The 15,582-nt window shown below is 52.3% G+C and overlaps 1 protein-coding gene across 1 annotated transcript; it reads right to left on the bottom strand.

The window, feature by feature from the left end:
• Positions 1–548: 548 nt before the first annotated feature.
• Positions 549–14,645, bottom strand: LOC309684567 (olfactory receptor 14A16-like; the record flags this gene model as incomplete). Its single annotated transcript, XM_082500457.1, has 2 exons — positions 549–1,484; positions 13,761–14,645. The coding sequence occupies 2 exons, from the start codon at positions 14,643–14,645 to the stop codon at positions 549–551; spliced, it is 1,821 nt and encodes a 606-aa protein (XP_082356583.1).
• Positions 14,646–15,582: the final 937 nt, after the last annotated feature.

The following is a 15,582-nucleotide window of genomic DNA, read 5'->3' on the forward strand; positions in this document are numbered from 1 at the left end:
TTAGTTGTTGCTGAATGATGCTTATACTAAGTCACGGACTTTTTCAACTTCCTGTAGAAGGTGGGGGGGCACAGACAAGACAAGCTGGCCAAAGGTATATTCCATCCCATAGATGTCATGCTCAGTATATAAATGGGAGTCAGCCTAGGGTCAGGGATCCATCATCGCTTCTCTGGACAGGCGGAGCAATTGATCATTGGGTGGTGACAGCAATTTGTGTTGCATCACTTTATCATCATCATCATCATCATCATCATCTTTTCTGTTATTATTCTATTAAACAATATTTATCTCAGCCCATGTCTTTTTTTCCTTTTTCTTCCTTTTCTCCCTATTCGACCTGGGACATCCCATTTTATTTAAGAGCTGTTATTTGTCAGGCCACATGTGGCACGGAGTTGTGCAAGGGTCAGACACAGTAGGATCAAGATTCAAGACAAGTAGTATAAACACAGAAAAATATAAATAAGCGGGATTATCACAAGATAAAAAAGCAGGCTCGTGGCCTAAAATAAACTTAGGGCAACGTGCGGAGAAGGGGCGGCAGGTTATTGTCGGTGAAACAGTGTCCATTGGGCCAATTTCCATAGGACATCCTTGAGCTCCTGGTTCCTCATGCTGTAGATGAGGGGGTTCACTGCTGGAGGCACCACCGAGTACAACACTGCCACCACCAGGTCCAGAGGTGAGGAGGAGATGGAGGGGGGCTTCAGGTGGGCAAACACGGCAGTGCTGACAAACAGGGAGACCACGGCCAGGTGAGGGAGGCACATGGAAAAGGCTTTGTGCCGTCCCCGCTGTGAGGGGATCCTCAGCACAGCCCTCAAGATCTGCACATAGGACACCACAATGAAAACAAAACACCCAAATACTAACCAGACACTAACTACAATAAGCCCAACTTCCCTGAGGTAGGAGTGTGAGCAGGACAGCTTGAGAATGTGGGGGATTTCACAGAAGAACTGGTGCAGGGCATTGCCCTGGCAGAGGGGCAGTGAAAATGTATTGGCCATGTGCAGGAGAGAATTGAGAAACCCACTGCCCCAGGCAGCTGCTGCCATGCGGACACAAGCTCTGCTGCCCAGGAGGGTCCCGTAGTGCAGAGGTTGGCAGATGGCAATGTAGCGGTCATAGGCCATGATGGTGAGGAGAGAACACTCTGTTGACATAAAAAAGAGTACAAAAAAGAGCTGGACAGCACAGCCAAAGTAAGAGATATCCTGGGTGTTCCAGAGGGAATTGGCCATGGCTTTGGGGAGAGTGGTGGAGATGCAGCCCAGGTCTATGAGGGAGAGGTTGAGGAGGAAGAAGTACATGGGGGTGTGGAGGTGGTTGTTGCAGGTCATGGCAGTGATGATGAGGCTGTTTCCCAGGAGGGCAGCCAGGTAGATGCCCAGGAAGAGCCCGAAGGTCAAGAGCTGCAGCTCCCGTGTGTCTGCAAACTCCATGAGGAGGAAGTAGGTGATGGAGCTGCTGTTGGACATTTGCTGCCTCTGGGCAGGGGGACCTGTCCAAGGAGGGAAACAGAGTAAGTCAATGCAGACTTCTGTAAGAAAAATGAAAGCCATTTCCCGTAGGCTCTGTCTCTGTTGCATACACTCCCTTTTCATTTTCCAGGAGACCTTCCCCACCTCCATGGCTGGAGCTCTGGTTGGCGTTGGCTGCCTGTGCCGTGAGGAGCAGGGCGCTGCCCAGTGGCTGCCGAGGGGTCAGCCCTGCTCTGCAGCAGGGAGTTCATAGGGAGGGTGGTGGCAGGAGCCAGTCCTGGTGTTCTGCTATGGCTGAGGAACCCACACCTAATGCATATGGGCTTTTCAACATCTGAACTCTCACTGCTATGGAACAGGAAAAGCAGAAGGCAGTTGGAGAGGTTTGGGGTATTTTAAAGCTCCCCCATCTCACCTGGGCAGTGTTCTTGGATGTCAGAAACCCTCAGCATTTCTGCTGCACTTCAGGAGAACAGAGTGAGTGCTGTGAGACATGAGGATTGCCTGGGGCAGAGAGCAGAGTCAGGGGAGATGGTTTGTCCCTCCATCTTGCACCGTCATGAGATGGAGGGGGATTACCCTCTTGTATTATGCAATCAGATAGTGCTGAGAGCAGAAGGATCCATCTCAGACCACTAAATGTCTCACCATTTCTCAAGGTCTCAGCACCCTAACTCTAGCCAAGGACACCCACGGCTCATTTCACCCACCCAACAGCATTTCCTCAGTCACAGAGTCTCTATGTTTCTCTGTGGGGCTTTCCGATATCACAAAGGTGCTATGGGACAGGTTGGCATCCTGGAGGGCAGCTCACAGCTTCCATGGACACCCAAAGGACATACCCAATTTATGGGATCTCAGTGAGAGAAAATGGACTCCTTCCCCACTCCCACAGCCTGCATTGACCACAGCCCCACAGGTCAGAGGAAAGCTTGGACACTGGTTCCCATGGACACACCGGCAGGAGTGGAAGAAGATCAGTGTGGACTCTGCAGCTGAAATTCCCATCCCCAAGTACGCTGACAGCAATAAAAAGATAACTTTAAAGGAGACACATGAAGAAACCAGGAGACATCCCATGAGGGTCTGACTGGGCGAGGCATGGGGAGAGGCAGCCGGGCACTCAGGACAGCGTTACCCTCACCCTGCTGGGCACGCCACCGCCATGACAATGATCATGCAGGACAGGTGCCCTCAGCCCCACCGCTGGGCAGCAGCAATGGGGCACGTGGCAGGAGGGATGCCCTTCGCCTCTCCTGCTGCTCTGCCGGGCACAGAGCTGACTCCCACCCCAGAGCCCATGGCCGTGAGGGCTGAGGGCAGTGCTAGGTGGCTCAGGGAAAGCATCTGCACTGCAGGGGTGGCTGGAGGTGCCCCTATCTCCCCTGCAGCAGGGCTTCCAGGAGCAGCTCCCTCCTTCCCTGCCCATCTCCACTGCCTGGAGCTCTCCCTGTCAGCAGCTCTTTCCCTGCCCCCACGTCTCTTCCCTGCCAGTGCTCACAGACCCCATGGCAGCCCCCGTGTGCCCAGCTCTGCCCTGCAGCCTCTGTGTGCGTGCAGGGGCTAAAGGGCAGGTGCCACAGACCCTTGTGAGACTGGAAAGGGGATGCTGGTGCTGTCTGTAGCCCCCAGAGCTGGAAACCAAAGACACAGACTCAGGAAAGCTCCTTATCTCTACATGAACCCTCCTTTGATCTTTCATTTGAAAGTCCTCTTGGACATGTGCCACTGCCCACCCAGCCAACCAAGAGAAGAAACAGCAAAAGAAATTTAACTTCATATTAAGGGAACTCCATCTTGAAAAGTCCCTCCAGGAATGACCAGAGGTCATCTGGAGGTGTAAAGAGCCCTGACCCACACAGCACCCACTTCAAAGCAGAATGACCCTGCCCTGCCAGGGGTTGCTCCTTCCACCCAGAGCTTCTCCCCACAGAAGCTACGTGGGAGCTCTCTGGGCAGGCGGAGAGCTGACCCTGGCAGGCGGCAGAGTCCCTGCCCGGCACAACGCCCCCGGGGTGCAGGGACCCTGCTGGCAAGGAAAGCCCTGCCCACCCCTGCCTGCACACCCACCTTCACAGCCCTTTGGCCATTCCTGGGAGAAGGCAGCTGTCATGCCCTGATCCTCTGATGGTGAAGCAGGGAAGCCCCAATCTAGAGAATGTCCTCTTCTTCCACAGCAGAGAAGTTGTGAGCGTCCTCCTGAAAGATCCCACGGGCTGTGGGAGGTGCCAGCTTTTGGAGATCTCTCCAGCTACTGCAGCTGCTCTGCTTTGGGAAGAGCTCTCCCCCCATTCGCCCTCAGCATCCTCCCTCTCCAGACTGCCTTCAACCTCTCTCTGCCTCCCTGCTCTGCCCTCGCTGCCTGCAGGCAGTGCCCTCAGCCCTGCTGCGCTGTGCAGAGGAGCTGCTCCTGGGCAGAGCTGTCTCTCTGCAGTGCTGCCCGCTTGCCAGGACCTCCCTCCGTCCCAGCAGCCCGGCCCAGCTCAGCAGCAGAGGACCAGCTGTGGCTTTCTCTGCCTCCTCCCCACACTGCCCCAATCCCTCGAGGTGTCCCTGCGCCTCCAGGGCTGACAGCTCCTCCAAGGCAGCGGGGTCTCTCCTGGGGAGCAGAGTTTGAAGCACAATGAAGTCATCACCAAGTGTCCCTCTCTGAACCCTGGACGGACTGATCCCTGTGGTGGAAAGTGCTCTGTCAGGGTGTGCGGACCTACAGGAGGTATCCGTGTGCCCCTCTGGAAACCCCCATTCCTGCCCCATTGCCAGGCAGGGCACGGAGGCAGTGATGGGCCAGGGATCATTCCCACCGGTGCAGGGCAGGGATTGAGCCAAGTCAATGAGGCATCTCAGCTCTCAGCAGTGTTTCTGAGGCCGGAGGGACATTCAGCTTCTCCAGTGCACCCCACAGACCCACCGGAGGGGGGATTCCTCTTGCCTCAGCTCAGCTGCCCAACATCATTGTGAGCTCCTTCTCTGAGCTGCCCTGTGAGTAATGGAGACAGAGGCCAGGAGGGAGCTTTTCCAATGCAAACACCGTGTGACATCTGAGGTGCCAGAGGTGGTTCAGGACACGTGCAGGGAACTGCAAGCTCTAATGGCGCAATTTTGAGAGACAGGGCAGCATCCGTGTGCACTGGTGGGGAATCCCTTTGGCCAACGGAAAACATAGAAGATCACAGAATCACAGAATCACAGAATGGTAGGGGTTGGAAGGAACCCTTGGAGATTGTCTAGTGAAACCCCCCTGCCAATGTAGCCTCACCTACAGCACGTTGGACAGGAATGCAGCCAGGCAGCTTTTGAATATCTCCACAGAAGGAGACTCCACAGCCTCTCTGGACAGCCTCTTCCAGTGCTTTGGTGCCCTCAAAGTAAAGACATTTTTCTTTGTGTTCAGATGGAATTTCCTGTGTTCCAGTTTGTGCCCATTTCCCCTTGTCCTGTCACTGGGCAGCACAGAAAAGAGTCTGGCCCCATCCTCTTGACACCCTCCCTTTTGACACTGATAAGCATTGAGGAGATCCCCTCTCAGCCTTCTCTTCCCCAGGCTAAACGTACCCACCTCTCTCAGCTGATTCTCATAAGAGAGGTGCTCCAGTCCCCTGATCATCTTTGTAGCTCTCTACTGGATTCTCTCCACCAGTTGCCTGTCTTTCTTGCACTGGGGTACCTAGAACTAGACACAGTACTTCAGATGCAGACTCAGCAGGGCAGAGCAGAGAGGGAGGAAGACATCTCTCCACCTGCTGGCCACTGTCTTTTGTAATGCACCCCAGGAGACCATAGGCCTTCTTGGCCAACAGGGCACATTGCTGGCTTATGGTCAACTTATTGTCCACCAGGACTCCCAGGTCCCTCTCGGCAAAGCTGCTTTGCAGCAGGTGAACCCCCAACCTTTACTGGTGCATGGGTTTTTTCCTCCACAGGGGCAGGACCCTACACTTACCCTTGAACTTCATTATGTTCCTCTCCACCCAGCTCTCCAGCCTTTCCAGGTCTCACTGACCAGCCTGCAGTTTCCTGGGTCCTCCTTCCTGCCCTTTTTCAAGATAGGCATGACTTTGGCTTTCCTCCAGTCCTCAGGCAGTTCTCCTGTCCCTCCTGACCATTCAAAGATGATGGAGAGCACCTTCGCAATAACATCTGCCAGGTCCCTCAACACTCCTGGGTGTGACCCATCAGGGCCCATGGATTTGTGGGTGTCAAGTTTGCCTAAATCATCTCTAACCTGATTCTCCTCCACCAAGCGAAAGTCTTCCTTTTTCCAGACTCTTTCTCTTCGCTCCTGGGTCTGGGATTGCTGAGGGCCGGCCTTAACAGCAAAGACTGAAGCAAAGAAGACATTCAGTAACTGCACCTTCTCTGCGTCCTCCGTCACCAGGGCACCCACCTCATGCAGTAGCAGGCCCACATTTTCCCTGGTCTGCCTTTTACTACTGAGGTACTTGGAGAAGCCCTTCTTATTGTCCTTGACATCCCTGGCCAGGTTTAATTCCACGTGCGCTTCAGCCTTCCTCGTTACATCCCTACATACTCTCGCAATGTTTATATACTCCTCCCAAGTCGCCACTCCCTTTTTCCACATTCTGTAAACTTCCCTCTCGCACCTGAGTTTTTCCAGAAGGTCCTTGCTTGTCCATGCAGATTTCCTGCCTCCTCTGCCTGATTTATTACTCATAGGCATGCACCCATCTTGAGCTTGGAGGAAGTGGAGCTTTTCTATTAATCAGCTCTCCTCCACCCCCCTTCCTGCCAAACCCTTTGCCCATGGGATTCCTCCAAGTATGTCTTTGAAGAGGCCAAAGTCAGCCCTCTTCATGTCCGGGCTTTTGATTTTACTTTTTGCCCTGCTTCTTCCATGCTGGATCTGGAACTCCACCATCTCATGGTCACTGCAGCAAAGGCTACCCCCAACCTTCACATCCCCAACTAGTCCTCCTTTATTTGTCAGTAATACGTCCAGCAGCACACCTCTCCTCGTTGGTTTCTCTACCAACTGTGTCAAAAAGTTCTCATCAATGCTCTGCAGAAACCTTCGGGACTGTGTGTGACTGGCTGTGTTGTTTCTCCAGCAAATACCAGGGTGGCTGAGGTCCCCCGTGAGAACCAGGGCCTGTGACCATGAGGCTATTTCCAGCTGTCTGTAGAAGGCCTCATCAATTCAGGCATTTCAGAGAGGTCCTCAAGCATGCAGGTTTCCCTGGAGGAGAGCGAGAGGATCCATCACAGTCGGACACACCCTGCAGGTGGTTGGTGCTCTGGATATCACCTTGGGAGTCCGCCAAGGAATATTTGTCACTGCTGTGGTTGGCCGGGCTTATTCTCCAGTAAGCTGTGATGGCATGAGCATTGTCCCCTTCACCCCAGCCCCAAGTCTTCTGGATTCAAGCCCGCCTTACCAAGCTGGCCAGCCTGCTGCCAAAGATGTAGTCTATGTAGTCTAAATCGACCCTCTTTTGCCTTAAAACCTCTACCCATTGCCCTGTCGCAGCAGGCACTGCCCGAAGGGCAATGATGCCACGCTTGGTTTGTTCCTGCGAGCTGTCAGCAGGCAGAGCTCGGAGACAGGCACTGATGCCTGCCACGGGCCTGCACACCATCATCCCACAGGCAGAGCATTCAGTGGGGTCTCTCGGGGGTGTCCCATCCCAGCTTCTGCCTCCCCTCCTGCTTGGAACCCCCCAGGCTGCCCCTCCTTCCCTTTGAGAGGCCACCGTGCCCAGTGCCCGGAACCAGCGACTCTGTGACATCAGCCCTGGGAACAAGGGCACCGCAGGCACTGTGAGGACTGTGGGCAATACGTCGGCTGCTGCACTGGTGGGGACGACCCCTCGGCTCTTGCAGTTGCCATGTGCTGCTTCTGGCAATGATGAATGTGCTCTCTGTCGTCGTCCTGCCGGCCCTGTGCTGGGCCATGAACAGCACATGGGACAGCAGTGGGTAAGCGGCCCGAGGTTCTGAGAGGGAGCTTGGGCAACACTTATGGGCTTCACTGGAGGGTGCCTGCTTGTCCCCTGTAGCCACGCCACAGCTTCCCAAACCCCACATGGGAGCCTGAGACCCTTGCCAGCACCCAGGATGCTGGCCCATCTCACCAGTGGGGCTCAAGCAGAAACAGAGGCAGGCGTACGCACACCCCACAGGGTTCCCTGGCCCTGCTGTCCATGCAGTGCCTTGTGGGGAGGGGAGATGGCTGACCTTCAACCTGAACCACAGCAAGCCATCGAGAAGGACAGTCATGAGCTTCTAGTGACAGAGGGACCTGCAGGCTCCAGCCCATGGATTCCGACTATGAAACAGCACATGTGGTGGGTGGCACAGATGTCCAGCCAGGCATCTGGCCCTGGACCATCAGCATCCAGCCTGGAAAAGAGAAAGCTCTTTGGGAGACCTTATAGCAGCCTTTCAGTATCTGAAGGGGAGCAACAGGAAAGCTGGGGAGGTACTTTTTACAAGGGCAAGTAGGGACGGGACAAGGGGATTGCTTTCAAACTGGAAGAGGGGAGATTTAGAATAGATATTTGGAAAAAAATATCACTGTGAGGGTGGTAGACCCGTGGCGCAGGTTGCCCAGGGAAGCTGTGGCTGCCCCATCCCTGGAGGTGTTCAAGGCCAGGTTCGACAGGGCTTGGAGAAACCTGGTCTAGTGGGATGTGTCCCTGCCCAGGGCAGGGGGGCTGGGACTTGGTGATCTTTAATTTCCTTTCAAATCTAAACTATCATATGAGTCTATGATTCTACAGTTCTACTCACACCACTCAAGCTGCACCATCTATTTGATGCTGTGCACTTCCCATACTGCCTCTACAGGGGCAAACACTCACAGAATTTTGCTGCCTCAACCAGATTAAACATTTTCATGGTGTTTTCCGTATGCTCCAAATCCAGATTTACTGCACTTCAGTGTTCCATTGGTTCAGAGTGTCCAGAGAGCCAGACCAAAAGCTGCATGATGTGTCATTGCAGTCACCACCATCACCCACGAACCTTCCACTTCAACTGCAGCACGCGGCCCTAAGTTTACAGACCACAGAATGAAGTTGATATGAGGCAGTTCTTCCAGACAGCTTCCCAGAGAAAACACTGTTTGAGTCCAGCCAAGGGAGTGTCAGGGACAATTCCTTGAGACAGCCAACGAAATATTAAATGAACACAAGTTATTTGTTGACGGAATTCCATGTGCAGGATCAAGGACTGCCTTCAGTCCAACAGTACAGTTCCCTTATTCTTACTGTGGTTTGGAGCACACTGACCATTGCAGCAAACAATAGACACTCTCCCCTACCTCTCTCTCCATGGACAGGAGGGAGAGAAAAATACTTATGAACTTAGAAGAAGGTCTGGTACTTTAACACAATATTAATAACAAAATAAAAAAGAAATAATGACATACATACTAAACTGGATGAAGCTCCTAAGATGATAATCACGTCACAAGCAGGTAATGGGAAAGTCCCAGGTTCAACTCTGGGATGGATGAGAACTGCATTCAGGAATGCACAGATAGCAATCAAAGACAGACAAACAGCCAGAAATCTCCCAAAACAACAGCCATTGAAGGAAAAAACTGACCCTTTGATCCCTCAGCTTTTATACTGAGCATGAAACAGATGGGATGAATTACCCTGATGGTCAGTTTGGGGTCACCTGTCCTGGCCCCTCCTCCCGACAGGTGCGACTCCTCTATGCTCTTCTGCTCCTGACCCTCCAATGGGGCAAAGAACCAAGTCAGCTGGCCTTGGGGGTTATACCAATAAGTATGAGAAAGAGAATTCTGCATACCATTCCTCGGCATACATTACAACTTATCAGGTTTTATCGCTCTGAACAGTGTCACCACAATATGCTGTTAATTTCAGAGAGTTCAGTTAGTTCCAAGAGGCTCAGCTGCAAAGTAAAGTTGCTGCACAGAAGAGGGGTTCTGTTTCACCTCAAACCAGCACAGGTGGGCTGTTCTTTTGGGAGGGTATAAGGAGAATAAAAGAGAAGCACTTGTGATTTCAGGGAATGACAAGAGAAGCAAAGGATGCTGTTGGCTGTCTTTACTGATGGCTCCTGTTGTACCAAATGAAACCCAAAGACCACCAGAGCCTTTCCTGTGGAGCTGCTACCCAGCCGCACAGCCCCTGCCCTCTGCCATTGACAGCGATGGAGTCACTGTGAAGGTGCAGTAGAAGAAATGAAACAGTTTGTGGTGCTGCAATGGATGGGCACATAGTTCTCAGTACAGACAAGCTGGAAGGCTCAGGGGTGGGGTTCCCTCTTGTGGCTCCATCTCTGGAGACAGAGGAGCATTAGGAGGGCTTTGGAAGAAGCTGCACAGGTTATGGGGAACTCATTGGCAAAAGCTCAGAAAAACATGGCTTTGTGTTTGAAGAATTAGTGAAGACAGAGAGACATGAGTAAAGCTTGGGCCAGCACGGGGTGGGAGTGAGGTGGGGAAGCAGGGGTGGTGGTTGAAATCTGCAGAGAAACAGGCACAGGCAGAGGAAAGTGTAGGACAGCCTGTGGTCAGGATGTCCCCCCTCCCCCAACAGAACTGAAATCCTTGTCCTTTCCACTATGGCTGCGGACTCTTCCACTGGAGCCCCTGAGAGCACTCCAGTTCCCCACAGACACACTGCTTCGCTGCCTCCTCCCCCACCCTCCAGACAGCCCGAGAGGTTTCCTACACACACCCCCCCATCGCACTGCTCCCAGGAAGAGCCCTGAGCATCCCTTGAAGGAAGAAGTCCCCATTGCCAGGGTGTGGGGGTCAGCGCTTGAATATCCTGCTTGATGAGACACGGCAAGGGCTTTCACAGACACTTTCCCATTTCATTTCCAACTGGAAGCAGTGCCTCTGGCTTTCTGCTTCAGGGACAGTCAGGGATGGCCCTCAGTGGGGACCGCTGATGCCCTCAGAACCTTGGAGGCTGACTTGCACTGCTCTAGAGACCACTTCAATCCACCCTCAGTACCTGCAGTTCAGGAACTGGGCACCAGAGGGCTCATTAACATGCAAAATGCCATAACGAGCCACAGCTCTGGGCATAATTTTCTTATTATACAATTCTGCTGTGGTTAATTAGAGAGATTTCAGAAGAGGAAAGGTTTCAATAGTAAATAACAAGAAGAAAGGATTTATTTTTCTTTCTGTTTTTTTTTTTTTTTTTATTTCTCTGCTTCATTTCTCTGTCTATTGATATCAGCAATTTCCAAATGACACTGAAACTGGACCTCTCCAAACGGAGTCTGACTGAGTAGGGCAGTCAAGACCCTGTATGTCAGACACTCTATGGGCAGCCTTTGTCCCCACCTCCAACCCCGCCTTTCTCTCATCAGCCACCTGGGACTTACAGCACCTTTCCTCAAATCTGAGCTTTCTCTGCTACACTCTGGAGTTGCAGGTTTCAGCCCTTTGGAAACAGTTTCCACCTGTTTCACTTGGGGAATGAACTGCACCCAGACACAGAATTTTCTTTGCAGCCCAAAAACAAGCCCAAAGGAAGGCATGGTTGAATAGAAAAATACAATATACAAAATGCAAAATACACTCCTCTGCTGTACATTAAGTCCACCTTACCTCCGCTGAAGTCCACTCTCCACAGTGGATAGCCTTAGACCAAAGGAAAACACATTTTTGTGCCAAACTGGGATCCCACGAACACCAAAGCACTCCCTGCCCTGGACTCGGTTCACATGGGCTCACAGCGAGTCACACGCTAAGGTCACGAGCTCCCTCCATTCACAGAGGGAAGCAAAGAGAGAAAGTGAACGGCGTGCTCTTTTGAAGGGGTCTGGGTTACGGGAACATCTTCAAGCAGACTCTGCAACATCCGCACCCACTCCTTGCCCATCCTCCTCCAGCGATGGACAGCTTGGGTGCAATTGTCCAGGCTTCCTTTTCTCCCGGAGGGAGAGAAATCAGTTGTCTCAGCTGAGATGCTTTGGCCTACCTTGACTGTCCACCAGCTCCAGCTCCACAACTACCACTTGTAAAAAGTCCCTCTCCAGCTTTCCTTTAGGCCCCCTTCAGCTACTCGGTCTGCTATAAGGTCTCCCGGAGTCTTCTCTTCTCCAGGCTCAACAACCCCAACTCTCTCAGCCTGTCCTCACAGCAGAGGTGTTCCACCCCTCTGATCACCTTCGTGGCCTCCTCTTTTCCCACTCCAACAGATCCATGTCCTCCTTATGCTGGGGCCCAGCAGCTGGATGAAGCACTGCGGGGTCTCCCCAGAGAGAGTAGAGAGGCAGAACCACCTCCCTCGCCCTGCTCGCCATGCTGCTGGTGATGCAGCCCAGGATGCGGTTGGCTTTTTGGGCTGCCAGCACACATTGCAAGCTCATCTTGAGCTTCTCATCCACCAGCACCTCCAAGTCCTTTTTCTCAGGGCTGCTCTCAAGCCATTCTTCACCCAGCCTGGATTTGTTCACAGGATTGCCCTGACCCACATGCAGGACCTTGCCCTTGGCATAGTAGAACTTCACGAGGTTTGCACAGGCCCACCTCTCAAGCCTGTCCAGGTCCCTCTGGATGGCATCCCTCCCCTCCAGAATGTCGACCGCTCCACACAGCTTGGTGCCATTGGCAAACTTGCTGAGGGTGCACTCCATCCCAACATCCATGTCACCAACAATGATGTTAAACAGCACCAGACCCAGTACGGACCTCTGAGGAACACCACTCGTCACTGCTCACCATTTGGACATGGAGACCTTGACCACAACTCTAATTTTCTTTCCAGTGGCTGCTGTGTTTCAGATTTGGTAGGAAAAGAATGTTAGTAATGCATATTGTTTTAGTTGTTGCCAGGTGTTGTTCATATTTTTCAAGGACTTTTCTTTCAGCTTTCCGTAGAAGCTCAAAGGGGCCGAGAGAGAATGATGGAATGGGCAATGAAATATTCCATTCCACAGAAGTCATGCTCAGTATTTGGATGGGTTTAACCAGGGGGCGGGTACGTGCAAACGCTGCTCGGGAAGGCACCAATTCACTGAGTGGTGACAGTGACTTGTATTGTCATTAGTAGCAGTAGTGATATTGTTGTTGCTGTTGTTGTTGTTTTCCTTTTCTGTTATTGTTCTATTAAGCTCTCTTTACCTCAACGCATGACTTTGGGTGTTTTTTTTTTTTGGTTGCTTATTTGTTTTATTTCCCTTTCCACTCTTTTTCACCCTCTTCTCCCTTTCCTCCTGGGGGAAGGGGGAGAACTGCACCGGTGGGTGCATGGTCCTAGCTGCTGGCTGGGGTTAAACCACGACACCTGTGCTGAGGGCTCCAGAGCTGGACGCAGCACTCCATGTGGGGTCCCACGAGAGCAGAATAGAGGGGCAGAACCACCTCCCTTTCCCTGCTGGCCATGCTTCTTTTGATGGAACCCAGGACACGGCTGGATTTCTGGGCTGTGAGTGCACATTGTCAGCTCATGTCCAGCTTTTCATTGCCCCATACCCCCGGGTCCTCCTCAGCGGGGCTGCTCTCAATCCCTTCATCCCCCCGACCTATACTGATATGGGAGGTTGCCCCAACCCATGTGCAGGACCCCGCACTTGGCCTTGTTGAACTTCATGAGGTTCAAATGGGCCCACTTCTCCATCTTATCCAGGTCCCTCTGGATGCCATCCCATCCCTCAGGCATGTCAACAGCACCACTCAGCTTGGTGTCTCCATCTTGGGTGATTTCTCACTTTGTGGGGCTCCATTCCGTGCCCACCCCAGGCAAATGCTGCTTCTGGAGAGCCCAGGGGATCTCCAGGAAACTCCATTTCCCCCTTGAGAATAAAGTTGTCTGTCACGGCTTGTATGTGACAGCCTTGGCTGTTGTGACCAGCCATTGCTTCCACTGTCACTACATGCTGACGAGTGAGTCCTAAATCCAATCCTCGAGCTCTAAAAGAACCCAAAAGCAACAGTCCTTTTGGGGATGCCATTGCTCAGGCCTTCTCCTAAGACCAACTTTTAGAAGAAAGGACCAGTGTTTCTGCATAGCACAAAGTAGATCCCATTTTGTTATAGGGATGCTGTGAGAGTTTCAGTTCTGACCTGGTGTTAGACACTGTTATAGAGGCACCAGTGGAGAGATAGTGGGTTAAAGCCTCTTTTGAAGTGGAAGGCATCGAAACCTTTCTGCAGGAAAAGTCTAAAAAAAAAAGTAAGAATGAAAATAAGAATGAAGAGAAGAAAGAGAGCTCAGGACTGGCGTAGAACATCCTATGAGTCATCTGTGGAGAGAGATGGTAATTTTATTGCTGTTTAGAAGGTGACCATGAAATCAGTTTCTGAATGGAATCTTTGAGCTCCTGGTTCCTCATGCTGTAGAGGAGGGGGTTCACTGCTGGAGGCACCACCGAGTACAGAAATGACACAACCAGGTCCAGAGATGGGGAGGAGATGTTGGGGGGCTTCAGGTGGGCAAACACTCCAGTGCTGATAAAGAGGGAGACCACGGCCAGGTGAGGGAGGCACGTGGAAAAGGCTTTGTGCCGTCCCTGCTGTGAGGGGATCCTCAGCACCGCCCTGAAGATCTGCACATAGGACACCACAATGAAAACAAAACACCCCAATGCTAAACATGAACTAACCACAAGAAGCCCAACTTCCCTGAGGTAGGAGTGTGAGCAGGAGAGCTTGAGGATGTGGGGGATTTCACAGAAGAACTGGTCGATGGCATTGCCATGGCAGAGGGGGAGTGAAAATGTATTGGCCGTGTGCAGGAGAGAATTGAGGAACCCACTGCCCCAGACAGCTGCTGCCATGCGGACACAAGCTCTGCTGCCCAGGAGGGTCCCGTAGTGCAGGGGATGGCAGATGGCAACGTAGCGGTCATAGGCCATGACGGTGAGAAGAGAAAACTCTGCTCCGAGCAAGAAGAAAAGCAGAAATACCTGTGCAGCACATCCTGCGTAGGAGATAGCCCTGATGTCCCAGAGGGAATTGGCCACAGCTTTGGGAACAGTGGTGGAGATGGAGCCCAGATCAAGAACAGAGAGGTTGAGGAGGAAGAAGTACATGGGGGTGTGGAGGCGGTGGTCGCAGGCGATGGCGGTGATGATGAGGCCGTTTCCCAGGAGGGCAGCCAGGTAGATGCCCAGGAAGAGCCAGAAGGTCAAGAGCTGCAGCTCCCGTGTGTCTGCCAATGCCAGGAGGAGGAAGTGGGTGATGGAGCTGCCATTGGGCATTTTCTTCTTTTGGGCACAGGGACCTTTTCAAAATGTAAAGACAGTGACAAGTTAGGGTAGAATTCATAGAATCATAGAATGGTTTAGGTTGGAAGGGACCTTGAAGATCACTGAGTTGCAACCCCCTTGCCATGGGCAGGGACACCTCCAACCACACCAGGTTGCTCAAAGCTCCATCCAGCCTGGCCTCTAACACCTCCAGGGTTGGAGCTTCCGCAACTTCTTTGGGACACCTATTCCAGTGCCTTAACACCATAAAAGTGAAAAATTTCTTCCTAATATAAATCTACCTTCTTCCAGTTGAAAGCCATTCCCCCTCAGCCTATCTCTACATGCCCTTGTAAAATGTCCTTCCCCAGCTCTCCTGTAGCCCCTTTAGTTACTGGAGGGCCACAATAAGTTCTCCCTGGTGCCTTCTCTTCTCCAGGCTGAGAAACTCTAAATCTCCCAGCCTGTCCTAATAGGAGAGGGCCTCCAGCCCTCTGATCATCTTTGTGGCCATCCTCTGGACCCACTCCAACAGGTCCATGCCCTTCTTTTGTTTGGGGCTCCAGAGCTGGAATTCTCTGAGTATAATCTATTCAATTTCTCATAAAACACCCCCAAACCACTTTTACCTTTCCAGGAAGACCTTTTGTGAGCTGAGATTGGTGCTGTCTGAGGGTGCCCCAGAGAACAGGAGGTTCTGTTGTTGGCTCTGCAGGACTCAGACCTGTCCTACAGCAAAAGGAAAATAGGAACTTGGGGTGATCTCAGATTAAATCCACTTTTGATAGCAAAGAGCTGTTCAGCATTGTGGCTCCCAATGCACCCGACTGCAGAGCAGAGCTGTGGGGATGTTGTTGTGTTCGTACTGTTTTAGTTGCCCCAACACACCTTAGGAGTGTTTTTAAGACAGAAATCCTGCTGCGCCTTGTGGGTCCTGAGACACAAACGG

Source organism: Vanellus vanellus (assembly GCF_965231255.1).
Source record: "Vanellus vanellus genome assembly, contig: HAP1_SCAFFOLD_33, whole genome shotgun sequence".
Taxonomy (NCBI): domain Eukaryota; kingdom Metazoa; phylum Chordata; class Aves; order Charadriiformes; family Charadriidae; genus Vanellus; species Vanellus vanellus.